This window comes from Eptesicus fuscus, chromosome 16, assembly GCF_027574615.1.
Source record: "Eptesicus fuscus isolate TK198812 chromosome 16, DD_ASM_mEF_20220401, whole genome shotgun sequence".
NCBI classification, from domain to species: domain Eukaryota; kingdom Metazoa; phylum Chordata; class Mammalia; order Chiroptera; family Vespertilionidae; genus Eptesicus; species Eptesicus fuscus.
In genome coordinates, this window is record NC_072488.1 from 24,691,808 (window position 1) to 24,710,598 (window position 18,791).

General features: G+C 48.6%; 1 protein-coding gene across 2 annotated transcripts in view; it reads left to right on the plus strand.

The window, feature by feature from the left end:
- Positions 1–423: 423 nt before the first annotated feature.
- EPAS1 (endothelial PAS domain protein 1) overlaps positions 424–18,791 on the plus strand; it is a 79,255-nt gene continuing 60,887 nt past the window's right edge. Inside the window, exon 1 of one of the 2 annotated variants that reach the window (XM_054728067.1) lies at positions 424–943. In XM_054728067.1, coding sequence (XP_054584042.1) covers positions 918–943 — 26 coding nt within the window. In that variant the 5' untranslated portion in view covers positions 424–917. The remainder of the gene's footprint in view (positions 944–18,791) is intronic. The other variant, XM_028139985.2, reaches the window with a different exon arrangement.

An 18,791-nucleotide genomic window follows, 5' to 3' on the forward strand; every position in this document is an offset into this window, starting at 1 on the left:
CGGGGCCGGGGACTGCCGACGGGCTCTGCCGAACGCACCCTTGCGCGGGACTCTCTCCAGGCACTCGCGTCCTGCCCTCGTCCCAAGGGCACGGCGGGAGCGGGAGGACACCCGCGCAGAGGCGCACTCCCAGAGACCGACTTGTTGCGGTCGCTTGGCCCGCACACACACTGCCCCTAAAGGGCGCCGAGTCCCACCTTGCTACCTGCCAACCCCATAAACAACTACCGCCACTGCGGGGGGAGGAGGCGGGAGGGGTGGGCGGGGGGGGCGGGCCGTGGCCCGGACAGCGGCGCCTCGCCATTGGCCGGGACCAGTGGGCTGCCCGGGCTCCGCGGGCGGGGCCTGTCCGGGCGCCCGCCCCGCCCCCCGCGCCCGCACGGCCCGTGCCTCCCCCGCGTGGGCCGCCGGAGCTTTTAAAGTGGGTAAGGCAGCCCAGGGAGCCAGACCTTCGGGAGCGGCCCGCCGCACTGCTCCGGCGCCCGCTGCGCTCGCGCCCCGAGCCGGCCGTACAATCCTCGGCAGTGTCCTGAGACTGTATGGTCCTCTCTCAGCCTGCGCCCCGGATTCTCCTAACCGTGGGCGTCGGGGCGACGTCTCTTCCTACGAAAGTGACGCCTCGGAAAGAGGGAACGTCGGTGCCCTCCTCTCTGCCCTCTTTTTGGCGTTTGACAGCCTCCTCCCACTCCTTCCCCCTGACCCCGCCTCCCGGTGCAGGTTCCTCCCTGTCACCTTTCTCCACTCCCGGTCCCCGCACCTAGCCAGCCGCCCGCAAACTTCCACCTGGCTGCGTGGAGCTCTCGGGCCTGCGAGCACTTAGGACCTTTCGCACCGGCCGGACCTCGGGGAGTGCGCCAGGGCCTCCGCAGGCTGCAGCTCCCGCCGCGCTCGGGCGTCTGCAAAGGGCCACGGCGACAATGACAGCTGACAAGGAGAAGAAAAGGTAAACGGGCGTCGGACCGGCCCGGGAGCTCGTCCGAATGGGGTGGCGGGCTTCGGGGTCCCGGCGCGGCGGAGGGCAGCTCGGGGAGCGGTGCAGAGAGGTCTTTGAGGCCCGAGGATCGATTTGGAAGGTTTTTTTTTGAGGGAAGAGAGGAGCAGGTGCTCCGTCTGGGGACACGGTGCTGCAGCCTCGCAGTGGAGGGTTCTGTGGCCCGAAGGAATCGGGAATCCGAGCGTGCACGGAGGCCAGGAGTCCAGGAGGCCGAGGGAGATGGCACTGCGGGTCGGAGGTGCTCCGCGGTATCTCCCCCGCCGCTGCGCCCAACTCCCGCGCCCGCAGGTGGAAATGGTTTTCTAGGTTGACTTAACTCAGGTCAACTTTCGATTCTCGCTTGCCGGGCAGTATCCACGTCGGATCCTTTGGGTCCTTCTAAACGAGTTGCTATGTTCTCTCTGCGCCCCAAACTGGCGAGGGGTCGGAGGCGGTGCGCAGGGGCCAGGATGCAGCAAAGGGCCCCCCACTCCGGGCCTCCAGATCCCACCGAAGCTTGGAGAAACTCCCTTCCGGATACCCTCCCGCATCTTGACTCCGTGGAGAGGGGGGTCGTGAACCCGGCTCCCTCGCCGGGGCAGGTGTCTTGGTGCGCGGCGAGGTGATGGCTACACCGGGAGCTCCCGGCTGGTCCCAGTGTTTCTCTCCGAGGACAGAGAAGGGCAGCCGCGATCTCTCTGCTGCCGGCCCTCACAGGCCTCTAGGCACTGGGTGAGAGGCCACTCCGGCCAACTCTCACTGCCCTCCTGCCCCCTCCCGGCCGCTCCCCGCCCGGCCCTCGCCCAGCGAGGCTGAGAGTGCAGCGCGCGCGCGGCCCGCACAGACCTTGGGTACCGCTTTGCTTCCCCAATCGTGCGCCGCTGGCCGCCTGACCCTCACTTCTATCTCCACTGGTGCTGGAACTTTCAGCCCCGCGCTTGCAGGCAGCTTGGCAGAGCTGGGGTTGGGGGGATCGGAACGGAGCGCACCACCTGTTGAAGGGCCTGAGCCTCGGAGATGAGCTGCTGGGTGGGGATGGGGGACGCAGCGACAGAGGGAGGGGGGTGACTGGCCTCGAGCTGGGGGCCCAAAGGGCTCGGCGCCTGTGTTGATTTGCTCCTGTTCTGACTTCCACTTGGAGACCAGAGCCAAGAACCGTGTGGAAAGCTGCGGTTCCCACTCGGCGAACCGATAAGGATTTGATAAAAGGGAGCGAAATGCGCCTGTTCTGGACTGGCGCCCTGACCCTTCGCTCTCGGGATCGCTGGGGGCAGGGGACTGAGCCCAGCTCCCTCTTCCAGACAGCAGCTCCCCGTCCCACATCACTGTGGCGCCCCCAGGCCTGGGATGGGAGAGGGAGCTTTGGCCCAGCCACCCTGAGCCCCCAGACCGCGCCTCTGGGGCCTCGGAGCCCAGTGTCTTTGAAAAGCAGTGAGGCAGGGAGGAGAGTTTAAGATCCCAGGGCATTTTGTAAAACCAATGTATCCTAATTCAGAATACCAATAATAATGACTGAACAATCAAAAAACAAAATTATAGTCAGTTCCCATGCGTACACTCTCCGGGCTCACACTCCAGGCCCCTGATCAGCCGAAGGAGCTTACTGTACATTTACAACTGTGATGCCTCTCGGTGAATGCCAGGATCAGACTGGTTCGCAGAAGGTAATCTTGACAGATATGCGAAGTGTCAACTTCCCCCATGTGGCTCAGCATGGGTTCTCTGCTATTATGTGTATTAACTGTGGCAAGAAACTTGGGTAAATTATTTCAACACAGCTGGCCGTAGTGCCTCCTTCATTAAAGATAGAGGCAACCATAAGGGGCAGGGAAAAGTGGGGTAATCAGACTGAATTATTCGTGAAAACCACTGCCAGGATTGCCTTCCAGTTGCCTAGGAGGCCTCTTGGGGGGGGGGGGGGCTACAGCACCCAGTGGGCCTGCCCTTTGCGACCTCCCTTGATTTTTTGTGTCGCAGACTGGCAGGGCAAAGGGCATGCCCCTCACCACCCAGAGTACCTTGAAGGGTTGTCTAATTCTTGTTAGGATAATAGTGTAGAGACGATATTTACTTTTCATGTCTGGGCTCAGTTGGCTGGTGCAGGCTCCTTGCAGGACAAAGGTGTAATTAAAATATGTGAACTGATACACTGAAAGTTAGTGTTAACATGTAAGCGGCTCTCCAAGTGCAGTGTGCAGATGCCACGAGGGCTCTCACATGATGATTCTGCACACTAATTCGTAGCAGTTTTGATTCTTATGGTTCAGCAGAGCCATTTCTTCCCCCAAATTCAAGATGCACGGATACTTGCAATGTCCCTTCTAACAGCCCTTCAAGAAGGGGCAGGATCACGTTGTTCCAAAATGTTCATGTGTCGATGGGTACGTTAATGTTTAATAATAAAGAGTTTGCTTTCTAAGAGTTTGGCTGGCCGGCTGGCCTTGATAGAAGGTATCAAAGTGCACTCTTTGGGTGATAGTGGCGTTCCCGTTGATATCAGAGATGGTCAGTTGAAGCTGCCCTCACCTCTCAGCACTGATACGTCAGGAGTGAAATGGAGGCCTCATTAATCAAGGCTCCTGATTCCACGAAGAGCTGGCAAGTGTCTAGGTGACTAACCTTCTGATAAGACAATTTCTGAATCCCTTCCCTGGGAGAGAAAAGAGTCTGGAGGTTTTTAGGTACCTAGAGATTGGAAAGTGGTTCCAGTGAATGTAAATGAGATCCTTGGGTAGTCAGGGATCAAAGTCCATCCCCAAAGCCAGACCCAGCTCAGAACACCTTCTCCAAGGAAGGCTTAGAGTACTTAGTGCGGGGCCCGTGGTGGAAGGAATCAGAGACATCTTGATCAGAAGTTTTCAAACTATCTCCTCCTCTCCCTGCCAGCTGGACGTAGTTGTTCCTCTGCTAAAATAAAACCCAAGTCCAGTTTTTTCCAGTACTGAAGGCAAAAATATTGGTGGGTAGGTTTTCTCAATTTACGTATATTCTCTATAAATATCCCTTCAACATTTGACCTGTCTCTGTTGCATTATCAGAATTCAGGGATAAAGAAGGGATGTAGGTTCGGGCATTTTAACATTTAGTTTGTACAGCTCTCATGAAGTTCAAAAGAATGCTTTGGCTAACAGGTTTTTTCAGTGTCACTAATGGAGCTTAGAATTATTTTATCAGGACCGTGGAAATCATCTAGTCCATTGGTCGGCAAACTGCGGCTCTCGAACCGAGGTTTGCTGCTCTGTTGACTAATGAGTTTGCCGATCACTGGGATAGGGGCTTAATCACAAGGAACAACAACAGCCTGTAATTATTGGAATCAAGAGTCTGGGTCAGTGGTCGGCAAACTCAGTCAATAGAGCAGCAAACCGCAGTGCGCAAGTTGCATGTGGCTCGCGAGCCGCAGTTTGCCAACCACTGATCTAGTCAAATGTTTTCCTTCCTGGATAGGACACGGAGGCCCGGAGAGATTAAGTGACCTCTAGTCACAAGGAAAGTTAGCTCTGGTAAGAATTAGAATCCTGGTTTATTACTTTCAACTAAGTATGTATTTTCCTGTTGTTGGCAAAATAGTACCTCCAGTCCTGAAGTGCCTCTAGACCAAGCATGTCACACTCGCATGCCTCGTTTATTTGGCCCGTGTCAGCCTTTGAGTTTGACATGCTTGCACAGTTCCAAAGGATTGTGGTGCCCATGCTCCCCAAACGCTGAACCTTAGAGAGAGGAGACTTGCTTTGCTAGATTATGAAAGACTTCAGGCTGCACCAGGAGGGATTCTGTTTGTTTTTTTTGGGGGGAAAAAAATGGGGTGGGGTCGGGGAGTAGAGTTGGTGTTGGTCCCAGTGTCTGTAAACTCTGGGAAGTATGAATTCATTGCTTTAGTGCTCTCCCTGTGTTTCACTTAGAAAAAACTTTACTTATATGTGGAGCTCATTAAACAAAACCAGTGAAAGGGCTCCTCCCCACTGGAGCAGATTGCTCTGTGAAATGGAGAACTTCCTGTCAGAGGAGACATCCAAGCAGCTATTAGATTGATTCCTATATTGAGTTAGGTGGCATTTTCAGTAGGAGTGAAAACCACAAGACTAAAACTGTTTAATTCACTTTGAATGTAAATCAGTCAATAGCTCATCCTCTCTGTCTCTCTTTGTCTCTCTCTCGTGCGCGCGCGCGCGTGTGTGTGTGTGTGTGTGTGTATGTGTGTATGTATGTGTAGGGTGACCCTAACTTTCTAGGAATCTATTGTATACAATGTTTACACATAGAAGGGACCAATCAGATCATCTTAGTGCTCCAGGACTTTAGCCCAATACATTTGAAAATATTTGCTGTCATTAATTTTCTCAAGATTTAGGCTTTTCTACTTCTCAGAAAATCTATCTAGTAGTAGTCAATTGTTTTTTTATATTTTTCCCAGTTCTGTTCCATACCAACTTTTCATTTTAGCCTAATGAATCTTCCCTGTTGCTCTTAGTACTGACCATCACTGCTAGTGCATAACAGGTCGGGTTTTTCCAATAATGTCAAGTTAGCCAAGTTTGCTCACTGGGCCCCTAGTACCCTCCCCTGCCCAGTACTATGCTGTCTGTTCTCATGATGCAAAACAGCTCTGCCGTTCACACCATGATATAAATCAACACAACAAATATGTATTAAACACCTACTCTTACTCTGCATAAAAGATCGAAGAGGAGACTAAGAAATAGGGGATGTGGTCCTTGTCTTCAAATCGCTTAGTTTGGTCGGGGATGGGGAGAAAGACATACCGGGAAGTTTAAGTAAAACTATAGGTAGCTGGCAGCTTACAGGTGACTCTTCTGTTAGGATCAAATCTTTTGAAGCTAAAGATAAGAAGCTCTCAGTAGCATTTCAGGCCGTTGTAACCATCCACACAAGCATACACGATTATTAAAAAGTATTGTGTGTGTTTGCGGGTGGGAGGGTTGGTTCATAGTTTTCCCTGGAATCACGCAGGGTCAGTGCTGACCACCAGCATAAAGACAGGCTCTGAGGGCAGGTCAAATCCGGGTAGTCAGTGTCGGGGATAATGAGAGTAAAGAAAAAGTGGGAGGATTCAAGAGTATTCCTTGTCATGTACTTTGACTCCATGGTCAGAAAGGCCCCCAATGATGAATGTTTGCTGTTCTCTACACACTTGCTGTGGGCACGGAGGGAGTCATTCAATAGGGATGGCTCCAGGAAGGAGAGGGCTCGAGGTTCTGGTCCCACTGTGGAGGCAGCCATGACGCCAGGGAGGCCAAGGGAGAGGGACCTTCTTAAGTTGGACTTTATGAATGGGCTTCAGAGGATGGTCTGTGAGCCTTTGAAATTCCATGCAAGGTATTATGTGTATAAGCGTGTTTTGTGTGTTGTTGTTTTTTTGTTTTTTTCTCTCTGAGGGAAGTCTGTTCAGCTCTCAATAGCCTTTCAAAGGCTCTATGATCTGGGAAAGGCAAGCCCTGGCTCTTAGACTCGGTGACTGCCTTACATTTCAGTGTCTTTCTGTTTGGGTCCCAAACACTTCTGATGTTTCCCTGCCAGTGTCTCTCAGTGTCTTCAAGATGGAAGTGAGGGTTGGTGTGTGCATCTAGAAAGGGTGCTGGGTGCAACTTCACCTTACCTGTACCCCACATCTGCCCTCAGCCATGGGAGGAAGGAGAGCTGAGGGCCCTGCACAGTTACTGGGAGGTCATTTTATGTGCTAGGAATGCATGTGTGTGTCCTAGGGGAAAATCATATATGTGATAGGATGAAACAAACAAACAAAAAACCCCGAACACTTAGTCTTATTTGTGTTGGCACTGTCCTTAGAACTTATATGGATTAACTTTTAATCCTAATAACAACCTTGTGAGATAAGCCCTGTTATTATCCCCATTTTACTAAGGGAAAACTGAAATATAGCAAAAAAGAAAAAAAAGAGAGAACTCATGAACATGGACAGCAGTGTGGTGATTGTGGAGGGAGGGGGGTAGGAGAGGTAGAAGAGGGCATAGAGGGGATAAATGGAGATGGAAAAAATTAAATTTGAGACAAAATAAATAAAAGAAAAAAAGAAAGGAGAATTGCCAAAGGTCAAATAGGTAGTATGGGCTGAGCTAGGATTTGAACAGGGCAAAATGTTTCCAGAGTCTATACTCGGAACCAGTGATGTAAGCCGCCTCACCTTCTTTAAGATATCTATAGAGTATTTATTACCATTCCTGACTCGTGGTAAGTACTCCATAAATGATAACCGCTTTTGTTGTTGGATTTATAATTATTATAGTTACTTTCCCTTTTATGACTCATCACTTATATTGAACCTTATACTCAGACAGGGATTGAAGATCTGAAGGGTGGAATTGGCAGTCCTGGAAATTTTGTGGGTTTTATTTTTCGTGGGTTTTCCTCAACTCTGGCAGGAGGCAGTTCTTCTTGCCCTTAAGAAGTTCAAAGCTTTCCACCTTCCGCCCTTAGCTGGTGGCAAGACTTCAATAATTACTTTAGCCTTCGGACTCCATTGTGCAGAAGAACCTGTTAGAAGTCTTCCTCTGTGGCTTCTGAAGAACCATCTCCAAATCAAGATGCACAAGACTTCCTCTGGCTCTTTTGATCTTTTGAAATTGCAAGCACAGGAAGGAAAGAATGGATAGGGGAATAAAGAATAGCTTTGGTTGTTGTAATAATAATGTTGCATTTTTATGTAGCCCTTTCTCTCATGAGCCCCGAGCTTTCACAGCCGTCACACCATTGGCCTCTGCACTGTGAACCTAGAAGTCATTGTGAGTGTTCGCAGAGCTGTAAAACAATTGCACCGACATATACAGCATCAAGAGAAGCAAGCCATGGTGGCAATCGCACAGCATCGCAGGTGTGGTAGTCATGCATGGGTGCATGCCATTCACGGCTCTGTGATTTTCAAGTAGAGGTTGGGTGTAATTTGGTGCCAGTTGTCTGGTCCTGCAACTGGAAGTCACAGAACTGATCTGCAAGCATGACGTCAAGAAGCGTGGCAAGGCCCTTGAAGATCTCTGGAGCTGAGGAAATAGGTGTGGAATGGACCGGAATGTTATCTACTTCTAAGTGGCCTGGTTGTTTTGTCTGATTCCTCAAGAAATACTGGTTTGCTTCACTGCCTTAGGGTGTTTCTAGAGGCCACTTGTACATCAGCAAGATTCTTATTATATGGCACGTGCGCCAGAAACATCACGTGTTCCCAGGAGGCACACCCCCCTCCCCACCTTCCCCCTTAAATGGAAAAAGTCTTTTGTTTTAAAGTTACAAGTAACTTCTGTGTAAGATCATGACTCTGGGAAACAGTTCCTTTCCTCATGTGGAAAGATATTTCAGAAAGGGTAGTTCCTCAGTAAGGAAAATGACCCCCATTAAAAATATATTTATTTGCCATTCACCCACCTGCCATTTTCCCAATTCTACAAAGCCATGAAAGTGGATCGGTATAACTCTCTTCTTATAATCCTCCAGTGCACCTCCTCTCCCTGGCACCCTCCAATAAAAAAAAACACAAACAAACCTGAGAGGTTAGTGCTAGGAATCCTAACAGATCAGGGATTGTACTGCGTGAGGCTGTGTGATAACACACAGGAGGGGAAAATGACTCTGTAGGCTTCACTCATGATTGTGATGCTGGAGGCTAACCCCTGCTGCCCACATTGCCAGGGGGACAGCCAATAGTGGAATCTTTTTAGAAATTAATCAACTCTATCATGTCTTTAGTTGACTCTTTTGGTCTCATTTCAGTCTGAAGTGCCCTGCTCACCTGTGACCCTGTGGGGTAGGTGGTTTGCTATGAGTAAAAGGACATGGGCTCAATTTGAGACAGTTCAGAAACACTTTATAAATCCTTTAAAATATATCAGTGACAGTACATGATTCTTTTTCGGTAGTAATCATTTCAGTCGCTGTGCTATATGCTTAGCCAGATGGTGTTCTCTCTGTGTCTCTTACATTTATACTAACAGATATGCATATTTTACCCTTGATAAAAATAATTTTCATATTGCCACCACTTTGCATAAGATTTGTCTTGACTGCCTCTGGGTAAGGGGCAGAGAGGGAAGGAAAGGCATCACATTTACCTAGTATTTGGGAAGTTGAGCTGCTGAAAGAAACAAACCACGCCATCTGCAATGAAGTGTAATGTTGGACCCTGGTGTCCCAGGGTGAGGCTGAGCCCCTATGTAGCACCCTGGGCTCCTGTGACAAGGTAATGAAGAGGCCGGAGCACAAAGGGGAGGACTCAAATTTCAATGCTAACTATTCTCATTACTAATGAGTAATTACAGCAAATATTTACAGGCCTCCTTCCTACCTTTATGACTTCCTGTTGCTGAAGCACTTTGGAGTATTGAGAAAGACTGTCCTGGAAAAATGCGTCACACACAGTTACAGAAAGAGTGGCTCTAAGCACACACACAAAATAGGTTGCCTGGCTCTGTTTATGAATTTTATGTGCAAACAACAAAAAAAGTTATGCGTGGGAAACACGATGTTTCATGATATTTTTAGAGAGTATTCCAGAAATATCAGGACTGTGCAAGCTAGTAAAGTAAATTTTTGAATTAAAGCACAGGTCATTTGATGAACACTCTTTTATGGACACATTTTTCTGAATGAAAGCAGTCTTGCTTAATGGTATCAAATAAGGTGTATATAATAAGCTACGTGGGGGATTTGGGGAAGTAGAAGAGTAGCACTTACAGAGATTCTAGAATTAATGTTGATAATGCTCATTTTCTTTTTATTTGGCTTGAAAAGCACTCCATTGAAATTGCTTTCTTCAGTGTCTGGAAACCACTGGACCCTTGTATTTCTCCCCTGTGTTTCCAAGAGTTCTCCGGTGCTATTTTAGAATGGCGGCATTCACTCCAGCACTGGCCGAGGTTGATGATGCTAATTTTGGTGCCCAGGGTAAAGGGAGAGAGAAGGCATCGGCAGTGCCAAAAGGACTTTCTGGTGCCTGGGCTTGGAGCAGTGTGGTGTTACCGGACACACCGCATTTCACCTTTAGAACCTTTATTTGTGTGCTTGCACAACAGATGTTTACCCAGATATTAAGATAAGAAAAGTATGAAGGTCACATTTCACTGGTGACCAGAGAGCTTCTATAAATGTAACTATATCACTGTGTGGCAGGAGTCTGTCTTTTATTCTATACCAGTTGCTTAGGGGCGTTAATGGTGGGAGGGTCATGGGAGCCAGCTGGGGTCCTTCCCAGTATTTGGCTTTCTTGCCTTCACTCTAGATGCTCTGGCTAACCTGGCATGCCCCTTCCATTTGGTGAGGCCCATTGGGGTGGTCAGGAAGTGAGGGGGAAATCCCAGTGTACTCGGTGGCCTCCCGGGGCACTGGAGTTTTCTGGTGCTCCATGGACTTCAGTGTCCCCTGCATTTCCCTGCTATCTGACCAACCAGGAAGCATTCAGGCTGCTAAGATAGCTCTCCTGGCCCCTCAGAAGAGGTGTGCATGGTGCCGAGGCTGCCCCTGTTCTAGGCCTGTTAGGGTTGTCATGTCCTCAGAGCACTGAGTCTTTAGGGTGGGAAAGGGGTGTCTTTTATGGATTTAGTGTTTCTCTTAAAGATCTTCAAGGATTAGCTAGACACACTCAGACCCTGGATGAAGACATGGATCCTTGGTCCAATTTTCTTCCCAAGGGCAGTCTACAAGGCAGTGGGAATCCACCTCACTGACAGTAAGGGACCACCCTCCCCCCACCTCCAGCTCTCACCCCATTCACCATCATCCAACATGCCTCCTGAGCTCCAAATAGGCAGACCTCCTTTCTCTGCCTCAAAGGCCTGTCCGCCCTGTCTCACAGGACTCGTTTCCACCTCTGTTCTCTCACCCTAGTCCCTCCATCCTGGAGGCTCCTTTCCTCGACGTCTACTCAAATATCTCCCACTTCCCTAGTGTGAGCCCAAGTCCCCCAGTTCCTACAAACCCTTCTGTAGTAATTCCCACGCTGGCACCTCCCCCTCCACTTGTTTCTAACACTTGGTTGTGTTTGCCAAAGAGCCTGCCTGATTATGTTTCCTTGTTATCTAATGACATTTTATGTGTTCTTGTCTTTCCAACAAGATCGCATGTTGCTCAAGGGCAAGGATGTCTAATTTCCTGATGTGTCTTGTAATACCTTGCATATTTTGAATCCCTAAAATTCTAATTTTAAAAATGTATAGAATTGTTTTGTGGTTGTCCCTTGGGCTTTTGGAAATCCTGCCTCTCGGGCTCTGCTGTTTTCATTCGTGTAGATTTGAGTTCTTTACTCATTTTGCTTTAAAAAGAAAGAAGAAGGAAAAAGAAAAATTCAGAGGGACCACAGGCAGGTCTTGATAAATGATTTTTCATCAAAGGCAAACATCAGGCTAGTATTATGCCAGTGCTTCACTTCAAGAATGCCCAGTACACCAAGGCAAGGGACAGCCCAACAAAGCACTCCAGCTTATTCTCAAAAGTAAAAAAAGCCAGGCAGGACAGTGTGCACGGGAGAGTCCCAGCTCTCTGTAAGAAGTCCTCTTCCCAGGGGAGCCCTCCCTGATTAGCAGCGCTGGTTACCCCTTTATTTATATGGTCTTCAGTTTGTATTTAATTATTTGTATGATGCTTTTGCAACTTTTGTTGTTGTTATTGAGTGTGTGTGTGTGTGTGTGTATGTGTAGTATCTGCCCCTGATTACCACTTGGGTGGTAAGCCCTCCAAGAGCAGGGACCTAGTCATCTTTTTCTGTTTCTTCTTTCCAGAGAGAGGCCTACATTGAGGTGCCCAGTAACTGCATTCAGACTCAGTAGTTCTATGTCAGAAACATTGGGAACTCAGTGCAGAGGGTTAGAGGCACAGGCAAAAACCTTCGCTCAGATCAACTTACCCAGCCTCCTTGGTCACCCAACATGCATGTAGTGAGTTTGTGGGGAAGTGGGCCTCATCACTGTGTGTAAACATTTGTAGATTACCTACCAAATTCAGGTGCCATGCCATGCAGTGAGGTTATAAAGAGGCATTAGATGGACCCCCTGCCCTCAGGAGGCTTATAGTCTAGTTGGAGAGTCAACAAGTTCATAAGATCCTTTTCTTAAAACATTGCAAGATGGTTTTGTTAACAGATGCTCTAGGCCCATCTTTAAGATGTTGCTATCTTGGTAGTCAAAGCTATCTCAGATAAAACATTAAGCAAACGGAAGACGATTGGCAGTAATTAAGTGAGAGTGAATAAGGGTAAATAGATCTTCTGTATAGATCAGCATAGATTAGAGGGAGGTGTAATGGAGGAGCATTAAGATCTAGGTCTTGAAGATTAGGTGTAATTCTGATAGGCACATGGATTTGGGGTATTCCGGTTGGGGTGAACGGCTTGAGTCAACTGAGGAGGCAGAAATACACAGCGTGTGCAGGCAAGGGCTGTTGAGCTGCTCCTTCCAGAGTCTAATTTTGAGCTCTATTAATGAATGAGAGATGAAGACCAGGCCTGGGCTGGTGCTGGGAAGTTTAGGGACAGTTCTCCCTGAGTCATATTGTGATGAAATCTTTGGGCAGCCTTGGGGCCATGGGAGCAGTGCATGCCTCTCTTAGGAATTAGTGGAACCAGAGGGAGATACCTGATCTTTCCCTTTCTCACTCCAGATTCCAGGTTTTTGAATCTGATCACTGCAGGGAGATAGGACAATCTCTTCTACACTCCCCTATTTGTAGGGAAGAGGCCCAATCAAAACAGAACACCCCTTTTGTCATCTTTACCAGTAACTGTCTGTTGCATGCCCTGTGTGGAGCACTGCAGCCGAGCTGTTCCCTGGCCTTCTCCTTTCCTGCGATGTGTCACACCGTTCCCTAAAGCCTAAGCTCTGATGTTTGGCTGGATGCTGCCAGAAGAGAAAGAAAAAGGAGCCATATTTCTGGAGTCACCTGGGTAGGGCAGCTGGGGCTTTTTCCTCTCCCAATAGGTCTAACCTTTCCCCTAGAGGTATTTAGAAGCTCTTAAGGTCATGGCTGGACACTTGCAAGCAGGGCCTTGGCCAGAGATCCTAAATCACTGGAGAAGATCCCACACCAGCAAAGGCCAAGCAAGTCACTTAAGTGTACCCTATCCAGTGGTACTTTGAGGGAGGCTGCAGCTCCTGAATGCTTGACTTGGAATTTAATCTCATCATGACAACTGCATGTCTCATCTCATTCCTTTTCTATCCCCTCCATAATCAGTAAATAATTGTAGAATCGGGAAGCTGCTGCCCAGCCCAGGCAGAACTCCTTTACTCAGTGGCATACTTGTAACCATTTAAATACTACTCTGTGCAGGATGCTGAACATTGGACCTGAATCCAAGAGGGACCTCTGGAGCCAGGTGGAAGGAGCCCTCCTCCTCTGGACTTCAGGGGGCAGCCGAGCCCAGACATAGGGCTGTCTGGGGCCTTGGTCATTCCCCCCGGGAGCTGCTTCAGGGTCATCCTAAGAAACCCATAGATTAGAAACTAGTGTTCCCTTGAATCTAGCCAAAGCTAGACATCTGAGTCTAGCATCTACCTTCCTACAGCTGCAGACAGACCTCAGGAAGGCAAAGGAAGATGACCTAACCAAGCTGATCTGTGACTATACTGTGAGGGTATAAAATCCCATGAACTTATCATGTTTTGTTTTGTTTTTCTTTTCTCTTCTTTTCCAAAATAAAGGTTCCTTTTGAAACTTACAACTTCATTTCTGCTGAACTCCTAGAAAACTGTTTTTCCTACCTGGATCAGAGAGGTGATGGGGCCTGGGCACACTTGGGTGTGGTGTGGTCACCACAGTGCTGGCTGGCGTCGGGCCTTGGGAGTCGGAGATGACTGTGAATGTTGATTACTTCTTTTCTGAGCTATTCATTTGAGCACATTAGAAACATTCTCGATATTCAGATCAACATAGCCCTATGATCCTGAGCTACCTGTAGCTCCTTCAATGGATCCAAATGTTATGAGGGTAATGATGACAGCTTACCTCTCCTTGAGTTAGATCTTCCGGGCCAAGACAGAGTACATGTTTATTTTGGAAAAAGACAAACTTTCACCCACTTGAATTCCTCCAAAATTAGTGTCAGGGGCTGACCACAAGAGTTCCATATTTCTTAGCCTTTGTTTTACCAAACAGATTATAAATGCTCCCGGGGACACCTTCATTTTGAGTCCCTGGCAAAGACTGCCTGCACGTGAGGTTCAGAGGAGCTCTCAAGAGGGTCTAGGAATCTGTTCGGTAAAGCAAAAGCTAAGAAATATGGAACTCTTGTGTAACCTAGAACAGGTAATTCAACCTCTCTGCATCTTTCCCATTCCTAATTGGGGGTTAGACACACTAACTGCTTTCTAAGAGGACTATTATGAGGTAGAAATGAGCTAGAGTTTCAATAAAACCATGCATTTAAAAAGTATATTACACTTTTAAAATCTTTTTGCAACTATTATCTTACTAGAAAGACCTTTGAAAAGTTTAAAGTGCAGACCATTAAGGCATCATTATTAATAAGCACAGCAATATAATCACTTGGCACATCATTACCTGTTGGAGTGATTTGTCTGCAGTTGGGAGTCTTAGGAGAATCTAAAAGGAGATGCTTGTTCCCAGGCCTTTAAGTCCCAATTCCCTCACCCCCTGCCTCCTGGCTGGGTTTTTCAGGAGTGTGGGATCTTTCCAATAGTGATTTCAGGGTATGAGCTATATTTTTCCCATACTCTGAGATTCAAGGAAACCTAACAACACCAAGAGACTGAGGAACCCTCCAGGACTCCTGAAAAATAGTCTGACCGTGGATGTGCCCCTTCCATGCCTGGCCATTCTCCCTCACCTGTGGAGATAGTCTACTCCAGCTGCCGTCCTGTATGAATGAGAATTTGCCCTTTGACTTAGCACCCCCAAATCTGTAGACTGAAAGGCTGTATCCACAGTACATCTGCCCAGGTTCCACTTGTTGCTTTCATCTTATATGCAAGACATCATTCATCATTGTGGGCTCCCTACATGCCTGACCCAAGGTCTTTAAAAGGTCAGACAGCTTATTGGTGGGTCTATACATGAGGGGCATGCATGCCTAGAAGACACCTGGGCCTGCGGGAGTTACTGGAAGTGGAATGAGGCTTTGGTTGTGAAGGGCCTGGCTCGGCCACATCGTGATTTGAGACTTGGCAGGTCAACTCTAGCCTCAGATCCATCATCTTTAGCACCCCTGATACCTCGTCCTTGATCTTGCCCTTCCCTCAGCCCTACCCTGCATCAGGCCAGCTGACTTGGGCCTTAGGTCTCAGTTTAAATATAACCTTCTGAAGGAAGCCTTTCTAGACCTCCCTCCATTAACCTCCATCTCTGTTCTTTTTCTTAATAACACTCCACAAATGCTGTAATTTATTTGTCTGCTTATTGTCTGTCACTCCCCTCTAGTTTGTAAGCTCCTTGAGGCCAGGGACTGTGCTGAGTTGCTCAACACCAAATGTTTTGTGTCTGGGGCAGCGCTGAGCACATATAAGATGCTCCCTAAGTACAGGTTAAGTGAAATATCAACCCAGGCTTGTAGGTCTTTGTCTTCAACTCCGTATTATCATTTCTTACATTTCTTCAGTGTTTGTTTTTGCCAAAGCTCAGGATGTAGATTAAAGCACTTGTCATTCTCATCACACAGATGAAACAACTGAGGCACAAACATGGGATCCCCAAACCCGAGAGTGGTACAGCCCCTGTTAAGAGATCCCCGGCCCCAGCCTCTTTCCACTGCCCGGTGCCGTCTCTCCAGGCACCTTCTTTTTCTGTCGTGGCGATGTTATTGTTTGTCTTATTTGGCAATGTGTTTACGCCGGAGGAGTAGGAGCCATTGTGTGTTTGTGGCGTCTGGAAATACACAGCAGAGTCCCAGGAGAATGCCACTGGCGGTCCTTACCACAATTAGCAATTGTCAGGCCAGGGGTAGTGACTGGGTGGGTGTCATTCCCTGTGTGGCTGATTCTTCCTGTTAAAACACCACTGCCTGCTCCTAAGAGTGGCAAAGGGAGTGGGGGTCCTAGGACCACAGCCCTACTTCTGCCTGGTACCGTCTAGCCTACCACATGGGCCTAGGCCCTTTCTGCTTGGGAACTGTCTTGATGTGTCTAGTGGAATTCCTGTGGCCTGATGGAAAGGAAAGAGGAGTGCTAACCAGCCAGGTGACTTCTGGGCTTCAGTTTCTCCATCATTAAAATGGGCCCATAGGTGGGAAGCAGACAAGATAAACTCAAACATCCTTCTAGGGTTCCAGTTCCATCGTGAAGTAAAGTCTCAGTGGAGCCTGGTTCTGACACCTGTTTCCAGGTGCTTCCTTAGGGAAGGAAGATGGGAGGTTAAAGGTGATCGGTGAGGGTTTGGAGGAAGCCTCTCCAACTCCCCTGCGACTCCTCGTCTACAAGAGGAGGTTCTGTTACAGTGGAGTGGAGCAGAGACTTGGAAGTCACTTCTGAGCGGGGAAAGGGTCTGGATCCACTTCCACAACAGCAGCTGGAGCACCCGTTAGAAGGAAGTGGGTTGAGGTGTGACAGAATGGGCACTGCCCAGTGGTTTCTACAAAACGGAACAGCTGTGTTATCAGGAGGGACAGCGTCTGGTCTCCTAATGCCAGGAAAGAAGGAGGCTGGCTGCTCAGGGGTGAGAGTACCCTTCACTAGGAGCCCTGGTTCCCACCTCCAACACGACACCACGCTGCAGCCTGTCATGGACTCATTCTCAGCCTCGGCTTCCCATCTGTCAGATGGCTGCATTAATCGCTGCCTTGCCAATTGGTTTGGGCTTGGAAAACATAAACTGCTACAAGAGTGGGGGTTTTTGCTGCTGTGATTTGCATATATATATATATATATATATATATACATATATATATATATATACACACATATATATATATATATATATATATATATATATTTATATTACCTGGAGTGCTCAGAGTTGATACTAACATGAGATGATTGACACGATTTTGTCACATACCCAAAGGACTGTGTCTTTTGATCTGAGGCAGAAGGGAGGAGGAGGGAGAAAGAACTGAGTCAGAAAGCCGGTGGCCTTGAGAGGAACAGGCTTGAAAATTACTGAATGGAGCTATGCTGTTTTGGGGAGGCGGGGGAGCACTCTGTGGGACAGAGGTGAGTCACAGTGCATGACTGTTGGGGAGTCACCTTGAAATTGTGCCAGAAAAGTGGAAATATTGGGACTTGGGTTTATCTGCCTTTCATCAGGTACATCAAGTTCTGGATGGCTTCCCACTGGCCAGAGACCTGAGGTGGACGGCTCTCCCCTGCCGCCTGGGAAGGCTTTCTGCTGGCTTCGGCCCCGCTGAGCAAAGTCCGCTTGTTCACTGGAGTTCACACAGACTCTTTGCCAGGCCTGCCCAGAATCCTGTCTCCTCTGACTTCCTGTGCTCTTGCATAATATTTCCTTGCTTCTTGAATGCCTGCCCCCAGTGTGGGGGCAGCTCACTGACGCTGCTGAACGGGGAGCAGGATGTGGAGGGAGGACAGGGATGTGGGAACGTCACCCAGGGGTGCCCTGGGCCCTGTGGATGGAGGGCAGGAGAACAGGGCTCCCCAAATTACTTGGCAGAAGATTTTAGCATAAGGGTAGTTAGGGAGACTGTGCAAGTGTACACACACAGACACCAGTCCTCGTAAGTTATCTTTCCTATATAATTGTTTTTCAAGTAGCTAAGTTGTTTTCTTTTGATTATAAAAAATATACATGTTTTCTGTAAAAAGTCATAGTACAGGAAGGCATCCAGATAAAAATAAAAATCACCAAAATTTCACCACCTAGAAGCAACACCTGTTAACACTTCGATGAACATACTTCTTCTATATAATAAATATGAATATGTAATTACAGAATCCTATATAATAAAAGCCTAATATGCAAATTGTTCGACCGGGAGTCCGACCGCTCACTATGCCGTGCACTGAACACCAGGGGGTGGCGCGGAACATGGCGGGGGTGGGTGATGCTGCGCTGGCAGTGGGCAGCAGTGGAGGTGCTGTTGGCCCCTTTGGGCCCCAACGAGAGCAGGACTGTGGCAGCGGGATGGTGGAGCAAGTGAGCGGGCAGCACTAGGCCAAGGCAGGTGTGAGCAGGGGGCCCAATCACCCCACAGACAGCACCAGCGGTGGCAGCAGGGGGGAGGGGGGCGCAGGCGGGATGGTGGAGCAGGTGATGGGACGGCACCAGGCCACAGTGGGATGCCAGGCAGGGCTGCGGGGCTGTGAGGCTGGGGGCGTGAGCTGGGGCCTGATCCCCGCAGGCCACCCCGAGGGACCCCACTTGTGCATGAATTCATGCACTGGGCCTCTAGTATTAGTATATGCTGTTGTGAAAATGCATTTTCTATACAGCAATATATCAGAATTATCTCTGGCTATCAAGGCACATAGATGTAATATAGCTGTATTAAGTTCTACGCATGGAAGTATCCTAATACCACCCCTGTTCATTGACGTGTCCAGGCTCAGAAAACAAGCTCTAACCAGCCTAAAGAGTATTCTCAAGCCTGAGAACAGCATCTCTTCTATATGCCGGACCGATATGTTTGTTAGCTCTGGTGTCCCAGAAATAACTACAAATTAAAAGGTTTTGTGCCCATGTAGTCCTTTCTCCAGGCTTAGAATAATTCACGTGATTACAGAGGACGGGCTGCGGCCATGAGGCTGTCAGGGCTGGGCTGGGTCTCCCAGTGTAGCCCATGTGTCTGCTTTGAGCAAGAAGCCACTAGCTGGGAGAACGCGTTTTCCTTCAGTGGCATTGCTGTGCCTAAGACTGTAAAGCTCCATTTGAAATTTTAATTGGTGATTGTCCTCCT